This window comes from Triturus cristatus, chromosome 6 (assembly GCF_964204655.1).
Source record: "Triturus cristatus chromosome 6, aTriCri1.1, whole genome shotgun sequence".
In the NCBI taxonomy this organism is placed as follows: domain Eukaryota; kingdom Metazoa; phylum Chordata; class Amphibia; order Caudata; family Salamandridae; genus Triturus; species Triturus cristatus.
The window spans coordinates 1,178,592,960-1,178,610,968 of record NC_140589.1 but is presented as its reverse complement, the minus strand read 5'-3'; the positions used below and the strand labels follow the sequence as shown (position 1 = coordinate 1,178,610,968).

Here is an 18,009-nt window from a genome sequence, read left to right as displayed (position 1 = left end):
CCCAAAGACAAGGACCAACTTAGATCCTTTCCAAGACTAGTTGAGTACTATTCTAAATTTGTTAAGGGATTTGCTGATGTTTCGGAGCCTTTGAGATGTCTCCTGCATAAAGGGGCAAAGTTTGTGCGGAGCAAGGAACAGGAGGAAGCTTTTGTGGATATAAAGGACAAAATTTTTAATGCTGGTATTTTGGCTCCCTTTGTTCCTGAGTGTAAATCTATTATCTCAGTGGACGCTAGTCTCACTGGGATTGGTGTTGCGTTTTCGCAGTTGCAACGGGGAGTGGTTAAGACAATTGCATTTGCTTCTAGGACTCTGACACAAGCAGAGAGGAATTACTCTGTAATTGAGAGAGAGGCGTTAGCTGCAGCATGGGGTGTTGAGCATTTCAGAGTGTATCTTTGGGGTTTCAGGTTCACGTTGAAAACGGACCATAAACCACTTTTGAAAATATTGTCAGCAGGAGGTGCCGGTAAGGGGTCTGCTCGTTTGGCTAGATTTGCTGCTAGATTGCAGGAATATTCATTTGATCTTGAGTTTATTCAGGGTTGGAGGAATTCACAAGCTGATTGCTTATCCAGGATGTCATTGAATTGGGAAATGGTTGATAAGGATATTGTAAAGAAATTGGAGTCTGAAGAAGCTGTGGCAACAATACGTGAAGTCTCTGATTGTAGTTTGGGTGCGTTCTCGAAAGCACAGTGGGTACATGAAATGCAATTGGATTCGTCATTGAAAGAACTCATATCGTTAATCAAGAAGGGGGCACCGCGTGAAAACATGGTACCTATTGCAATTAGGCCTTATTGGAAACTTTTGGATGAGTTGTCTGTGTGTGGTCCTGATGTCATCATGAGAGGCGACAGGTTTGTTCCTCCATGTGGGCTACATTTACATATTTTTAAGCTTGCTCACGAAGGTCATTTAGGACAAGGGCTGACTGTTAAAAGAATTAAACAAGAATTTTGGTGGCCAGGCATGGATAATCAGATTTGTGAATGGGTTGAAAAGTGTGTCCTTTGCAAGGAAAGTGAAAAGAGACTTAAAGTGGGAAATCAGAAGAGCATAGGACATATCACCGATCCAGGTAAGGCTTGGCATACTATCTGTTTAGATTCCATTGGTCCACTGTCAGAATGTTCCTTGGGTATGCGTTTTGCGGTTGTCATTGTTGATGTTCATTCCAGGTGGTTAGTGGTCAAATTTGTTAAGGACATCACCACTAAGTCTACCATTGATGTGTTGGAATTTTTTTGGGGGGATGAAGGTGTTCCACATGTTTTATTGACAGATAATGGCACACAGTTAACTTCAGGTGAAATTCGCTGTTTCTTGGAAAAATGTGGTACTAAGCACACTTGTACATCTCTCTATAATCCAATGGGGAATGGTATGGTGGAGAGAGCCAATAGACTTGTGAAGGGCACTTTGCAGTTGGCGTTAGCAAATGGTCAGCCTCCCAGACGTTTAATTGAGGAAATGCTTTGGGCTTATCGTTCAACAGAACATAGTGTCACTCATATGTCTCCCTTTGAGGGTATGAGAGGGCGATTACCAGTGTCTAGATAAGTTCCAGCATGGCTTAAGGATTGGGTGTCGACTGATGGAGGGTCTCCTGAAGATTTTTCGGTTTCTAAATATAGGGTCGGTGATTGGGTAAAGTTGAAGTGTGGACGAATAAAAGGTGGTCTTAGCATGTTCTCAGGTCCCTTTCGGATCATCAGTGTTTCCAAGCATTTTGTTGTTGTTGAAGGGGGGCAGAAATGGAATTTGCGTAGAGTTGCACTTTACCAAAGGAGGGGATCTGTAGTCAAGCAATCGGGTGAGAATGATGAGCGTTCGGGTGCGATGTTCATGCCAGACCGTCATCTTGATTCTGAAACAGAGAAGATGAGTCAGGTTGTTGTGGAACGTAGTCTCTCTCAGGGGCTTGCTGGTGAATACAATAGTATTCAGGATGATGCTGGAAGTGCTGGATCTTCTGATTGTCTTGGCCCCAGAGTCCGGAAACCTCCTCCTTATTTGAAGGATTATGTTACGGTGTGATATTTAAGTCTTTGATGTTACTGTATGTACCTAATATAATCTGGGTACTTTGCTTTCCATTTACTTTGTTTTTCTTTGGTCTTTTCAGATGCTTACTTTTTGTTTCACTGTTGTTTTGGTGTTATTTAAAGAAGGAGGATGTGTTATGATGTAAAGTTTGTTAAAATGTGTTTTACTTACCTGTGAGGTCTTTAACATTCTCTCTTACCTCGCATTGGAACTATGGTAGTTCTGTATTCTTAGAATGTAAGGTGGATGACACTCGATCGGAGGCAGTTGCTGCTTGACCGTCGAGGGTGTCGGATGCCAGGTTCCTTTTCTCCAATAAATCTTCTTAATTACCAACCTCATTCAACCTATTGGAGGGATGTGTGTTTAAAAACGTGCATGGGGTGGACATGAACAGGTTAAAAAGTTAGGTATATCTGGACGATTGGTTCTGCAGTACTGAAAAATAGGACCTTCTGATTGTATCCATGTAGGACTGATCTGCTCTTTCTGCTCTTCCTCAGGTTGTGCAATATCAAGGGAGTGACATGCAATCCCAGAAACTAGTACTCAACACCACCTAACCACTGACTTGGTCCAAATTCTGACAGTAGATTCGATCTGCTTCCGTACTCGTGGGAAAGGGGAAGAGGATTAAAAAGAGAAAACCTCCTGGTCTAGTCTGGTTCTTACGAGCATCAGTCTCTCATATTGGTCCTTTCTCTGGTAGCAATGGCATGTGTATATCTAATAAAATAAAAGGACAAAAAGTAAAATAAATAATGGGTACTTCTGACACCACGTCTAAGGAATAACCCCATTCACTTCCCCTAAAATCCAGCTTAACAAAGACGTTCCTCTTTCCCACTTAAGGCTTGGTTGTAGACACATCATACATATTAACATATATATTAGATAATATCTAGAGAATTTGTGGAAGTGTAGTAGCACAAGTGTTGAGTCTTTATAGGAATCCTTTTATTAACCACATAAGAGGACCTTATACTAAGCATCCCATAATGCTTCCAGAAATAGGGCAGTGCTGGACTCGCTTATGAAAGGGTCTCCAAGAAATCCAAAATGAGACATTTTTAGAAAAAGAAAACTCTTGTGAGAAAAAGCCCTTACCAAAATCCCATGAAGTGTCTTTGTTTTTCAGGACTTTCCAAACTCCAAAAGAGGAGATGTTCAAGAACAGAAGGCCCATGTGGTACGTCATTTTCCATATCACATTTACACAATGCACCTTACCAAATTAGTAGCAACTGTCTCTGCTGGAAAGTGCCTTTACTCCTCTTATTTGCAGGTTATACAAGGTTTTACTGTGGAGAGGTGACACGGACGACTAAATGACCCAACATCAAGACTCCCAAAGAAGCAGGACACAATCAGGAATCCAGACCACAGAATAAGCTAAACAGCGTGGTGGCAGGCACAAAACCAGTATTGACAAAACAGGCATCTGCATAGTAAGTCATATGGGTAATTATAACAATAGCAGGCAAAATACTCGCCTATGAATGTGGATTTTATTTCTGCCATGCCTGAACGCCAAAATCACGAGGTCCATAGTCTTCCGGAATAGACGTGGCCTCCAATGCACAGGATGCAGCCAAAAAAGACAAGACTGAATCCTGCGTAACTGCATTTTCCAGGTCACATCTGCATTTGTGCACTCGTAGAAGAGCTGTGGCAGCCATGATACCAATTGGCAATGGAGCTTTTTCTCCTGTCGGCCATTTCAATACCGTGGCATCAGTGTGTATACCATGCAGGGCTGAAGGTCTAGTAACTTGAAAAGTCTACTCAACGTTAATGTACTTGACCCGTGAATGGGTTTCAACACGATTGTCACACAGTTCACATTACAAAATCCTCTAATTTCAGTCACAGAAAGAAAAGTAATATGTAGAGACACAAACTGACTTGACCTCCGTCTCTGAAAGACGAACAAATGTAACATGTATTATTCATTCACTTTGTGATCAGGCAGAACACCTGTTATCAGCTGGCCAGAAAGGGAGAGTAGGCCCTAAAAATAGCTCGTCCTGATTAAATCTGGCTCGCCATAGCAAGTGGGCGCATTACATTTTTTAGCCCTATCAAGTTACCAAGTGATCGGACTGGATGGCTTAAACTCTGAAGCAGTGTCCTGAAAACGGTTTAAAGGGCACAAGGGGATAAGGTAGGGACACATCGAACCCCCCGCCCCAGGCACTTGTGGGGGCGTCTGAAGGGGTATGGTAGAGGGGTGTGGCCAGAGGCTTAAATAAAAACAACAAACTTGGGCTGCAGGCACCGCAGTAATCCTGAAGGGAATGCACAGACTGGGATGGCTGGCAGGCGTGATTGGTTACAGATTCTGTGGCCAACCCCCCACTGGTCACGTCCAAAGAGCGTGCAACAAAGGCGTAGGCTGTAGGTTGCCCAAGGGGGTTGGGTGTATGCTCAAATTTGAACAGGATAAAAAACAAAAACCCAGAAGTTCACTGAAAAAACACAAAGGTTAAAGTTACGCCATAGTTAGATGTTGAAATAAGATAAATACTAGCTTTTAGACAAACAAAAAAACTGAATTGACCAATTATAGTTTACGTAGCCAACTATAAATTTGCATCCCCGCCATGCGCTGCATATGACCTCACATGTTAAGTCACTGTTGTCATCAGTGATGTTATCAATTATGTCATCTGAGATGTCATCACTGAGTCATTGTGACAGTGTCCTATGGGCTTTGTGGATTGGTAGCAAAAAAAAAAAAAAAAAAAGAGTACATACTCTGTTCACCTTAACAAGATTACCCTGTTAAAGATTACACATGACCCGCACCTTTAAGTCAAGAGGTTGACAAATATACAATTGCCACTGAAAAGACATTCTACCAGGCCCTATGAAGTTTGTGGTTCGATAAAATACACTGCACACATCCCTGAGATGGGCACATTTGCATACAATCTTAGAGCTACACTTACAACGCCAATGTAAGATAAACCACATCTAAGTTAGACACCCCTACATTATACATTATTGAGCAATCTGCAATTACTCATAATCAGCAATGCTCTGGAAATGAACATCCACATCCTATAAATATCTACGCTACATTGAATTTGTTTAAGGAACTGTATTCTAGCCAATTACCACAGGCAGGTACCATGCTATTCACTGGTGTATAACCTCTTGTCAATAGAAGCTTTAGCCTTTCTCACGTGGAACTGCGCCTGTTTGACGTTTTTCAGTCCCCGGTGTGCTGTTGGGACACGTTTGATACCCTTTTGCTCCTGGTGGCCTGCCCTAGCCACCAGAAAGGGTCCCTTTATCAGGCCTCCTACCACGCTCTCCCCCGTCCTTTATGTAGGCTTTTAATACTTTTTCCCCCAGAAATCCCGTAATGGCTGCCACAACATATTTTCCATGTTGAGGCCAACCAATCAGGATCCGCCCACCCATCTGAGCATTTCTGACGGCAAAAGTCCAGATACAGCTAGCTTTTTCTGAGGGTTAAACTCCTCAGCCTAACCTGTGCACCTCTTTAAACACTACAGGCCGGATTACGATGGCGGGGAGACCGCCACGGTCATGCTGTTCGTGGCTGTCTTCCCGTTATCGTAAACATGTTTCCCACCCGCCATATTACAATGGCGGGTGGGGTGATGGCGGTCGGAAATTCCGACCGCCTCACATCAGAGACGCTCCTTAATCCCGCCAGTGCGGTGGGGGAGCTTATAGTCCCTACCATTTCAGGAGTGCGTGCCAGGCACCACCATAGGGATTACAATGTGCTTTTCCACCGGCCTTTAGCCTTAAGCTGGCGGAAAGGGACTTTGGGGGCCTGTAGCGGGCCCCCCTTCCCCTCGGCCCTTGACTTTGGGTGTTGGGGGCCCCTATGGGGCCCCCCCAACATACCCCTGTACCATGTGGTAGGCACTGCATGGTGCCTGCCACGTAGTGCAGAGATATTTGTAGGGTGTCTGTTTTGTCTTGCAGCTGGTGCTGCAGAGCGCAGCACCCGCTGCAATACAAAACATGGGAAATGCGACTGCCACGGTGGCGGTCGCATCGTAATTTGCTCTGTGGGACAACCATCATGTAGGCAGGCCGTCCCAAATACTATACGATGGCAGAAGGACTGAATTCGGTCCGTCATCGTAATGATGCCCATATTTTTCAAAAATGGCTGAACGGCTTTACAGCAAAATTAAACAAGCATTGGCATAGCCAATAGGTCTCGCTTTTGGGACCTTATAAGTATTTAGTTATGCAGCACAATATCCTTTGTGCAACAACATTAACTGTTACATGGCTAAACACTTATAAGGTCCCAAAGGCGAGACCTATTGGCTATGCCAATGCTTGTTTAACTTGGATTTTGTTAACTAAGAACGAGGGAGAGGAGAGCGGGCGTCAGGCATCTACATAACTAGATCTCTTCCAACGAAAAATGTATACAAGACAAGAAAACATCCACTGAGCTGGCGGGCACTGGGCACCTCTTACGACTAAATGAAGCGTAGCCGCGACCATCTAAATCCAAAGAGTTCTGACTGACCACGAGTTTTCTAATAGGCACAAACATGATTTTTTTTTTTATTCTAGGTCAATGTAGTAGATACTGAGGAAGTGGCGCGTTCGGGAATCTCTCTCGAGTGATGCCTGCAAAAACAAAAATAGATTTAGGAAAAGAATATTGGAAAACAACATTTGGCTCAATCGTTATCATAATTTAAAAAACTCCGGATGGAGACTGTTCATTACTTAAATATTTTCCAGGACTGCTATTAACTGGGAATCTGGCCGTTTTTTCGACCACCTGACTCCTAAATATGGTGTGGTCTCAGGCACCCACCCACAGACGCCTATCTCCGAACAGAGCGAGTAGAACGGTTGTGAATGCCAATTGTTTGTCCTTCTGATGTCCAAAGCAGACGATCATTAGACTGACAAGCATAAGGGAGATGGAACCCCGTCTGAAACCAAACCAAACAGATGTACAATTAGCAGTAGTTGAATGGCGTATTATCAGGGGCTCATTTAACAGTACATCTGAGCAGAAGGTTATTTTCCGATAGACCTCACAGAAGACTACGTTAGCTCAGTCTCTTTCCCAAATTCGCTGCTTTCTTGCCCACTTCACTTTGACCATTGGGTGAGACAGAGCGTACGTAGAATGCTACTTTGCAGCCTGCGCGCACTCTGCCGCCTCACCCAGTCACCCAAAATCTCACGGTACTAACTTAAGGGCGGCTCGCAATAGTCAAGTTCAAGACAGTCAATGGTTCTGACCATTTCCCAGTGTGGTCCGGAGGCCCATGGGCATGAGGGTGCAATACGGGCTGCCTTCCGTGGAAGACCCTGCCTGCTCCCTTCACTCCCCCTGTGGGATACTACGGGGGACAAGTCACCCTCACCTGGAGGCGGCTGGATGACACACAGTAGGACACCATTTTGTTCACTGACAAAGATGAGGGTCGCCTGAAGGTGCAGTCACGAGCAGTAGCTTCTTAAAGGCTCGGTTGGGAGGCGGGGCTTACAACTCTAGTGAGCGTGCACCCGCCGAAGAAGAGTTCTATGCGCTGTCCGTGTTCTACCGCCTGACCCAGTAATGCTTTCGGTTTAGAAAACTGTCTTAAAACGTGTTTGTGCACATTTAAAATGAACAGGAAGTACAAAGCGAAGGCTTGTTTATTCTTTTGAAAGAACAGCCATTGAGCACGTGAGTGACTGACGTGTAGAGGTAACAGAAGGACAAGGACGACGAGGATTGTGGAAAGAGAGGCTAAGGCTGTGACATTAGCCATGGGCATAAACAAGTATCCTGAGACGAGAATGCAGCCTGCCCTCGCCGCTGCTGCGCGCTCAATTTAACAAGCCGGTAATGTTTGTTTAAACAAGACGCGCGGCTGCGAACAGGAGTTGTGTGTGCGCGAGCGAAAGTGAAACTGATCGCGGTCCAGCTTGCACCTCGGACGGTGAAAGCTGGTGGGTGCACGCATGCATGAACGCAACCGCTAGGCCACCAAAAGCCTGTGGTAGCGCTTTGAACACCCTGCTTACTTAATGTCTTGCAGAGCAGCGCATGCGCTGGCTCAGGAGAGACCTAAAAAGCATGTTTTCTTAGTAAAGTTCTAATATTTTGCCAAATTTGGTGTAATTCCATGTAGCTGTTTTCTCTACATCAAAATGCATATTTTATATGCGTATTAACATGGGAAATCGCACATTTGGGACCCGACCCTCCTTCTTGGACTCCACTTGATGGATCGGTGCAAACTTTCCATTAAAGAACAGAAGTGTATGGGTTTTTTTTTTGGGGGGGGGGGGCAAAGTTTTGTGCAGATTGAATGGCACCAAAGATATTAGCAAAACAAACAAGCATTTGCAATGCAATAGGTCTCGCATTTACGCGAGTTTAAGCTATTGCCATTGTAAATGACAATGCCTTTTATTTAGGTTTTAAAAACCAAAATAAAGGCATAGCCATTTAGAATGCCAATAGCTCAAACATGCGTAACTGCGAGACCTATTGCATTGCAAATGCTTGTTTTTTAATGCACTTCGACCACGGCTTCAAATCATTGCACAATATGACCACAACATGACTTAAACCACACCCTCTGCTTCTGGCGGCCCCATCTCTCCACGTGAAAATGTGTAGAATCACCTCAGCACACACCAGACTTTACCAAACATATTTAGAGACGACAGTTGTATTTTACTGATCTCTCCTCCTGCTCCCACACTTCCTCGTTTATGGCAGAATGATATGTTGTTTGTAAAGCCTACCATGAAACCAATATAGTCTTTAGCATTACAGAAAAACAACTTACTACATTTATAAGATAAGCTCCTATTGAAAAACAAACCAAAGCTTTTGATACAGTAGCACACACAATGCACCACCGAGCACACAAGTGATGCTCGGTCCTCCATGAGCACAAGAAAGTCGGCAGCTCCTAGTGACAGACACACAGGCCTGTGAGACGCCAGCCATACTTACAGCATCCCATCGGCCCGCTATGATCTCACACACCCCGGGCACCCGTGGTGAAGTCGGCCTTGGCCTCAGAGCTGTCCGCCGCCCACTGAGGTCACCCTCTCAGCCCGCCGCTTCCTCTATCATACGACGACGCACATCTAAAGCACTCGTAAGATCTGCTGCACCCAGAAAGGAAGGCTTCTAAAATGGGAAATAGTGCTAGAGTGGGCCCGCTGCAGGGATTGGACAAGCCAGAGGTTTCAAAAGGCAGTGTGGCATGGCCGGGGTTGCACCGCTTCTGGAAGGAAGGGCTGCTTCGGCTTCAGAGGTGTAAATGTGGGGGTATGTATTGTTGCGGTAGGGTGGGGTATCACAAAAGCAGAAGGGGCCTGATGGAGGGAGAAAAAAAAAATAAGAACCGAGTGAAGAGAAGCAAAAGTAAATACCGTGTGGCAACGAAAGCAAAGCGCGTGAATATGCGGTGTCTTCAGCTAAGCTGTTTGACAGACGTACGCGTGCACATTACCTGTCCACCTTCGCCCACAAAACCGACAACAATAGGTCACGCCAAGGCGAGCAGCGCATGCGCTGCGTCGCTAGGCGAGACCTAAAAACGGGGTTTGTATAATTATAATAAATATTTATTCTTTTTTTCCCCCAAGTAAAATAAAAATAAAAAAAAGATCTCTGCTAACGCGAGACCTAAAACATGGAATTTAAAAGCTTTACAACACCATCAATAACGTATTTTAACAAAGATGTTATTAGAGTTAACAACTAACAAACATTTGATGCTTATATAAAAAAACGTTATCATTTATGTTAATCCCAATCTTTCTTCTCATTCACCTCGAACGGAAACCACCAACGTGGTGTGTTACCACAAACAAGTTTCTTTATGAGAAAACCAAAATGGCTTCAGTAGCATTCCGGACACAAACAAAACATCTCCGTAATGGCCACAATTAAACAACTCACTGTTAGCTTCCCACGATAGGTGCTTCTACGGCCTCTGCACTCGGCAGGGTACACCTTCAGCTCTCGGCAGATACTCCCTTTAGGTACCACTGGAGGGCTGACCATGGCATCAACGATCGCCAACGTAATACGCTCATTCTTGAAAACAAACTCCAGAGGAGGAATCGCCTGCAATTAAATTAGACTCAGTGAGAAAAGCCCAATAATACAAGTCATGCATTATAGACAAAAAATATACACCCCCCTCAACATTTCTTAACTGCAAAGAAAGAAAATTGTATTATACTGCTGAATTACTCTTAGTGCACTATCAGCCTGCACTAAATGGCCGCAAGACGTCCCTACTGTGTTTCACCTAAAAACGGAAACTCTGGTTAGATTTTTAGGTCAAGCCTATCGCCAGTGCGCATGAGCTGCGAGACTTGTTGTGGTAGAGAAGCGAATAGAATACCCGCCCACATTTGCCATTGGCTTGTGTCCTTGTCTGTCCTAAATGCTGGCTTCTGATTCGTAAGTAGGCTTGTTAGTCCCTTAGTACCGCCTCCTCTTCATTTGTCACCTCCCATGGCGACTGGCCCCTTTACTTCGGTTGGTACACGTTATTTAGACTTTGAGCACTATTTCCTTTAATTAGGTTCTCCTAATGCAGGCACGACATGCTTTGGTGCCTTCTTTACCACCACCACCCCCAGCCCTTCCTCCCGTTGTCCGTGCCTTCTCCATCCACCCCCTGCCCTCCCGTTGTCTGTGCCATCTCCCCGCCCTCCCTCCCGTTGTCCGTGCCTTCTCCTCCCCCGCACGTCCTCCCTCCCTCCCGTTGTCCGCGATGCCAACCATTTCTAATGCAATAGGTCTTGCGTAAATGCGAAACCTATTGCTTTGGAAATGGTTGTTTCCCTCTGGTAGGTAGCGCTCTCTGTTCTGGCTCCACCCCTCTCTCATTGAGATGGGGAGTTTGATGGCGGACAATGGCATTTGCTAACAGTGTGCTTGGTAGCACTGGCTAAAAACATGATGCAAGCACCCGCCATTGCACAGGAGGAAGAATTGTAAATGTGATGATATCATTTCATTGCGGTTGTTAATCAAAACAATATACGGGTCACTTTATGACTGCAGCTTATCCTCACTTCCAAATGGCTTCAGGGCATGTATGCTTGTTCAACTTTGAACAGTAAGGATTAGTATATCAATTCAAAATTCAATCACACAAAAGCTGTTTAACTACCAGTAATTTCAAAAATGTTTGTTCACAAATAACTATTCATTTTTCCCGATAAGACCAACAAAGAAGGATTCGGTTATTCAACGTGGGGTAAGAATCCCATGATCTTCACATGGAGGTTGGGTGTATTAATTACATTACTGTATTTACCTCTTTTTAATGCGCCACCTAAAAATAATAAAATGCAGAGACGGTTGGCATACCCTTTGGGCTTGAAATGTGTTTCTCAGCAGCATTAAGTGCCCCCTGCCCCCACCAGACCATCGCCAGCGAGTCTCCTCGCTCTGAGCTCCGCAAGTCACAAGGGTAAAACAAAACATAACTGCAGCCTCGGAGGTGAACCTCTGCTCGAGCCTATTAAGGAATTACCGGTTTTGAAAGAATGTACAGGGAGGTACACATGGCACATTGAACCAAGTCTCGTATGGAATCCCACACATCATAATAATAAACATCATCATCAGTCTTTATTCGATTTAAAAGAATCATAAAAGACACAAACATGAAACAAGAAACTTAGACATTTTGTGCCCACAAGCTCGACCATAACTAAATACTTAAAAAAAAAATGTTAAATACATTAAACAGATCAAGAGACTGGAAAATAGATAAAAATAGTTAAAAAAGACAGCTTCTGTCTACTGCAAAAGGGAAAAAGAAAAAAAAAAGAAACATCGTGGTACAGAAAAGGGAAACCCGAGCCCCTGTTTATTGTTATGGAGCTTCCAGGGTTTGCTTAATGGCTTTGTTCCGTAAAAACCACGCCCATCCCAGATATTTAGCTATGGCTATGGAGATAGTTGATAAAGTGCTTGTGCGCAAAATTCTTAATGCCACAGCACTACTCCTGGTACCTAAGGTCTTACACATAGGGGACAACCAAACTCGCCTTGGGGCAGCAAGTGCCGGGCAAACAAACAAAAAATGGGCGGTTGTTTCTACTTGTGCCCCGCAAGCAGGGCATGATACCTCGTGCGCCCTGGTCCACCTTCCTGTCAAGGACCTAAGAGGCAAAGAGCCCACTCTAAACTGAGAATAGAGTTTCCTGTCTCCAGGTTTGGCAACCAGGTCCCAATAAAGTTCTAGGGCAGGTGTAGTTTTTGCCTCTAGATAACAGCCAGACAGCCCATATGCTCGGCTCCATATCTGGTGCTCAACTCTTTCCCAGTATGCCATTTTAAGGAGTCTCTTTGTGGGGAACAAGGCAGCCTCTGGGTCACTCCATAACTCCCCCCCATACCCATATCATTCAATAATAAACAAGCATTAGCAATACAATAGGTCTAGCATTTACGCGAGATTGAGCTATTGGCATTGTAAAAGACAATGTCCAATATTTATGTTTTGGTTTTTAAAACATAAATAAAAGGCATTGTCATTTACAGTGCTAATAGCTTAAACTCCCGCAAATTCGAGACCGATTGCATTGCAAACGCTTGTTTTTTTTGTAGTGATGGTCATTAGAACCCTAATTTCCTTTGAATGTTCTATTTGTATCTAAAAATAACAGTGAGTGTCAAGTTAGAAAGACACTACTGCATGAAATGCGCAGCAACAAGTAGCTAATGATTAACACAAAGAAACTTAGTGGCTCTGGACATGGCCCAGTATTGCCAACATAAGATGCTACTGTGAAGGCACCATAGGAAGAAGAGAATCTCAGTTAAATCGGCATGTATGAGAAACCAGAAAGTTTGCTGCTAATGAGGCGTACCCAATAATAGGGAGGCAGAGAGGTTCTGGAATATGGACTGGACAGACCGACCGACGTAGTGGGTACAGCTGCTCACTTTCCTCGGACGTGGGGTCATTGAATCTGGAATGCTAGTGATCATCTTGTCACTGCATAGTGGACATTAAAATGTACTGCTCTGTAGCCACCCATTAGATTGCCCTGGCAGAGGCATAGACATTACAAGTACAAAAGTAACTGGCAATGCTAACCAGCCTACATACAAACTTGATCGATTGGCATTGCCAGTGCCCGTTTATAGTAGTCTGTCAAAATTTGTTAAATGACAATATTTCTCCTACTTAAAGGAGTTTTATTTTTTATTTTTTACACAAAGCACAATCTGGCTATTTTAGTAGATCTGACCGTGTATCAAAAACTATGGGTACTGGCACTAATCCACCCCAAAAACGCCCCATTGACTCAAAGTGGCACAAATCACCATAAAGCGCAAATTGCACGGAGAAAAGGGCACTTTTCAAGTACGAAATACGTTTTGCACGGAAAGTAAACACCCGTCAAGAGTTTGCACTTGATTATGTTACTTTGGAATAAACTACCCAGATGCCAACTCTTCGTAAATCCGGCCCTGTATTTCTATTAAGTATCCCTATTCTGGCAAATAACAACAACACCGGGTTGTTTAGCATTTTAATTAAAGAGGGAATTTCAAGCGTGCCACTCACTTCACCAGGGCCTTGGCAGGTGAGGGTCCTGGCCATTTGTCCGCTTTGCCAACGCTAATCGTCTCTGAGGGAAGTTAGAGAGACGATAGAAAGGACATTGTAGCTTGAAAGTACGGTAAGTTTGGGAAAATAAAGAGGGACTGCGAGAATGGGGAGATAGAAAGATAGGGGGAGGGAAGCAGAGGCCAGGGAGGAGCGCAAAGCGTGGGACCTACAGGGAGAAACAGGATAGGACCTAACAGAGTGAAGAGGGCAGCGCGATAAGGAAGGATAGCGAGGAAGGGACCCAGATGGAATAGAGGAGACAGAAACGAGAGGAAGAGGCAGGGGGGGAAATAGAGGCAGAAACAGTGGGCTGAAGGGGGATAGAGAGATGATGACGGATGAGGGTGCGAGATGAAGAGAGAATGACAAAGTCTGGAGTAGTGTCAGCCCAAAAAACAATTGCTGGCACCTGCATTAGCTTGCACCAGTAGTGGCAGTGGGCAGCAACCTCCTCTAAACATTTTGGGAACCAATGTGTTATTTTTCTTTTATTGCAGCTTAAAAATGTCGGTCTTCAGGGAATGTATAAAGTGATCTCAATAACGAGTTGTTTAATCAGTATCAACAGGTCAAGAGAGGAATGTTTGCGTAATTGATTACGTACACGTGTTAAAAACCAACGTAATGCTGCCGTGATGTGTACATGACTATCCTATGAAAAGGAAGGTCTTGGGGAGTTGCATTTGGAAGGTCTGGACGTTTCTAGAAATTTAAATGAACAACTACCGATTAATAATGTCTGCGTCAGTGTACAGTAAGCACCACCTGTCCAGCGTCTAGTCTAGGCGCTTTACAAAGTTTGCATTCTTCTTACGGTTACCCAGTACTGGGTAATTTGTTTTGTAAATTAGACCATCGTGTTTATAAAAGCTTATTTTTATTGCATTTGTAAGTTTTTTCTTTTTTTCTTTTTACAGCGGGAACAAATGCCCAGGGTTGCTAAACAGCTTTACACACCATGTATGGTGAGAAGACAAACATTTATACACCAGAAAAATATAAGCTGTGTGAATAAAAATCAGTTACATAATAGTGTAATGGGTTCAAATTTTAACATTTTCACAGTAGGAGTATCATATTTTACTTATATACAATATGATATAGATTGTAGGCTCTGCATATAGTCAAAGGGAGGTGTATGTAGCTGATATTAATGGTAATAGTAAATTACTTCTAAAAATCAAGCAAAAAAATGGAATGGAGGAGGAGGGGTGGGAAAAAAGGCAACACAAAGTACGGTGGGGGGGCGGGAAGAAATGCAACACAAAGTGCGGCAGGAGGGGGCAGGAACAAGGTGATCAGGGACAATGGGAGGGGGTGGGAAAAAAGAGAACACTGACAACGGGAGGGGGCGGGAGCAAAGTAAACAGACAACAGGAGGTGTGGCGGGAAGAAAGACAACACAGACAAAGGGAGGGGTAATAGAAAGGCAACACGAGCTATGGTGGGGGGCGGAAACAAAGTGAACACGGACAACGGGAGGAGGGCAGGAGCAAAGTAAACAGGGACAGATAGCAGCATAGTTCAGACAAGAAAGTTACAAAACAAGCCGAGGCAAAAGAAAAAGTAGTGCGCGGACCAAAACACATGGCCCATATTGAGAGGATCCACGAAGCAGGGGCAGTCCGCACGGTGGGAACAAAACAGCCACAAGGCGGGACAAATGTACTCTATTCACGAAGGAAAACTATGAAATTTAAAGGCAGACAAATAACCAATGAAAAGCGGTGGGCGTGTGGTGGGTGTATTTAAACTCCACAGAGGGATTACAGTACACTTCGCATGCGCGCTACCTCTAGGCTCTACCTAAAAAAAAACAAGCATTTACAATGCAACGGTCTCGGCATTGTTAAAGTTAGAGCTATTGGCACTGCTCATGACATTATTTTTGTTTATGTTTTTAAAACATTTAAAGAAACGGCATTGTTATTTACAATGTCAATAGCTTAATCACTCTCAAAAGCGAGATTTATTATGCGAGCATTATTTGGGAAGTTTGGCAAATCCATAATTATGAAGAAAACGCTGCAGCATCGCAAAATGCCAGTGGCCCAGACTAATATGCATGATTAGTATTTGGATTCCATGCCCATTCCTTCTTTGTCCTCTCCGCTGAAACTGCTGTCTGAAGTGTCAAATTTTATTAATACTAAACAAAAATCGCACTACCGTGCCAGGGCCAGACTTGGCGTTGATAATGATTGTTTGAAAAGGGAACTTTGAAAGGATACGAACTTGACCAATTCTGGTTTCAAAATATAAGAGAACACTGTAGAGGCATGCGTCTACCGACTGTTATATATAATTTGGGATATATTTCTTAATCTGTCGAGTTCAGCCACTGCATGATTATATTGTTGTCTCTTTTTGAAACTCAGGAGCAGTAACATTGTCGTGGTGTCACTAGGGCTTCAAGTGGATGCTTTTTCAATATTATATACAAGCCACAGTTACTGCTAGTTTATCTTATGCAACTAACAACGATTGACAAAGCCAATAGTCCTAACTTGTTGTAGGTATCATGTTACTTGCTGTATCATTATGCCTGGATGCAATGACAAAAGAGACAGCAAAATACAAGTCGTATAGACCCCGCGCAACACCGCCCCCCACCCTCACCCATTTTTTTTTATCCCACTTAAAGCCCTGGGTAGGATACTCAACAACAGGGCCGAACTGGAACCCCAAAGTAGGCCTGGCAATTATGTCGGACGAGCTGGAGGGTCATGGGGGAGGTTAACTGTGAAGCACTTTTGCTACAGGAAACGCCCGATGCCCGGGCAAGCCAGCCCGGCCCTGCTCAACAACCCCGTTCTCTCCCGCATTTACCTGTGATCAGGCGCGCATCACCCATTGAACTCAAAGGGCTTCAGCACCCCCCCCCCCCCCGTCGTGTGTGGCAGCCCGGGATGAGACCGCTTCCCGGGCAGACACAAAGCCGCGCCCGAGCACTTCACAGGTCTTTAAAAAGACCATTTGCATGTTAATGAGGCCTCGCTGTTGGTTCACCCCTTCTAAGTACCCCCGCAGCTCCACTCTGCCTAGATTCAGCCCCCCCCACCCCCGAAATCAGTGCCACTCTGCCTACTGTTTAAAGATTCAGCCCCCCCCCCCCCCGAAATTTTTGCTTAGCCCCCCCCCGAACATTAACTAGCAAGTGATTTCGCTGGTCGCTTTTTCACAAGCTCTGAACTTTGGCAGTGATGTTTCCCCTTGATAGAGAAGTTTCAGTTTCTGTTTGAGATACACGCTTATTGCACCTCCGCTGCTGACGCATGTATATTTACATCAAACTCCTTTTACCGCCACTCAGTGCCTTGCTGCAACAGAGAATCTTCGGTACCTCAGTACTTGCAGCGTTTTGTAAAAAGCATATTTCCAAGCAGTCATCGAACACCGCTGCCTTTCTCCGAGGCAGAGCAGAAATGCCTCGGAGAAACGCAGCGTCGTTTTCGGATTCGGGGGCGTGTTTTGCTGTTATCTCCTCCAGCCATTGGCTGGAGGAGATAATTAGACTTTCTGCAAAAAACACGCCCCCGATCCGAAAAGGACGGGGCCTGATCGGAGTGACGGGACCTCTTCTCCAATGGCTGGCCAGCATTGAAGAGGCCAGCCAATGGAGAACAGGGGAGGAGAGGGGCGGGTTCAAGCCCCTCTTCTCCAAAACATTAAATCTCTCGACTTCCGGTTCTGCCTTCGGCAGACCGGATGGTCCCGAGACCTAAAAAGGAAGCAAAGAAAAAAAGGCACAAAAGAAGAAAGGAAAGAAAGGAAAACAAAAAGCTATCAAGATTGAAGGGAAGCAAGAATGATGGAAGAAAAATAAAAGAAGAGAAGGAAAGACACTTAGGGTTGGCAAGCTTGATTGAGCATACTGATTAGCTTATATTCAGAGCGAACGTGAGCGGACGTGAAAATAGCAGTAGTCAGATGAACATGACTACTCCAAGGGAAATTACAACAACATTAGCAAGAGTTGGGATCTAACAAAGCTGGAATGTGCCCTGTGCTCACACAAAAACAACACTAAATTAATCAAAGTAAAAACAATACACTGGCACTTAAGGGATGTACCTTGTGCATGGACATTCTCCTGGTGAAAGAGCAAAATGCAGTAAATCAAAGTGAATTTAACCAGTGGCTTAAGAAGGCTAATACATTGCCACATGCTGTAGTGAAGGGAAGCAAAATGTGAATGACACAGTAACAGACAAATGGATGAAGAGAGGTGGATAAAGGGCCCTTTAAGTAAGTACATTATACATATTGTTGGCCAACGCCAGACCTAAAAAGGAGATGGAAAATAAACGGCAATCCAACTGTACACCGGAAG

General features: G+C 44.4%; 1 protein-coding gene across 1 annotated transcript in view; it reads right to left on the bottom strand.

The window, feature by feature from the left end:
• Positions 1 to 18,009, bottom strand: part of POLR1B (RNA polymerase I subunit B) — a 214,571-nt gene that overhangs the window by 151,314 nt on the left and 45,248 nt on the right. Inside the window, exon 2 of the mRNA XM_085612104.1 lies at positions 9,989 to 10,156. Coding sequence (XP_085468230.1) covers positions 9,989 to 10,156 — 168 coding nt within the window. The remainder of the gene's footprint in view (positions 1 to 9,988; positions 10,157 to 18,009) is intronic.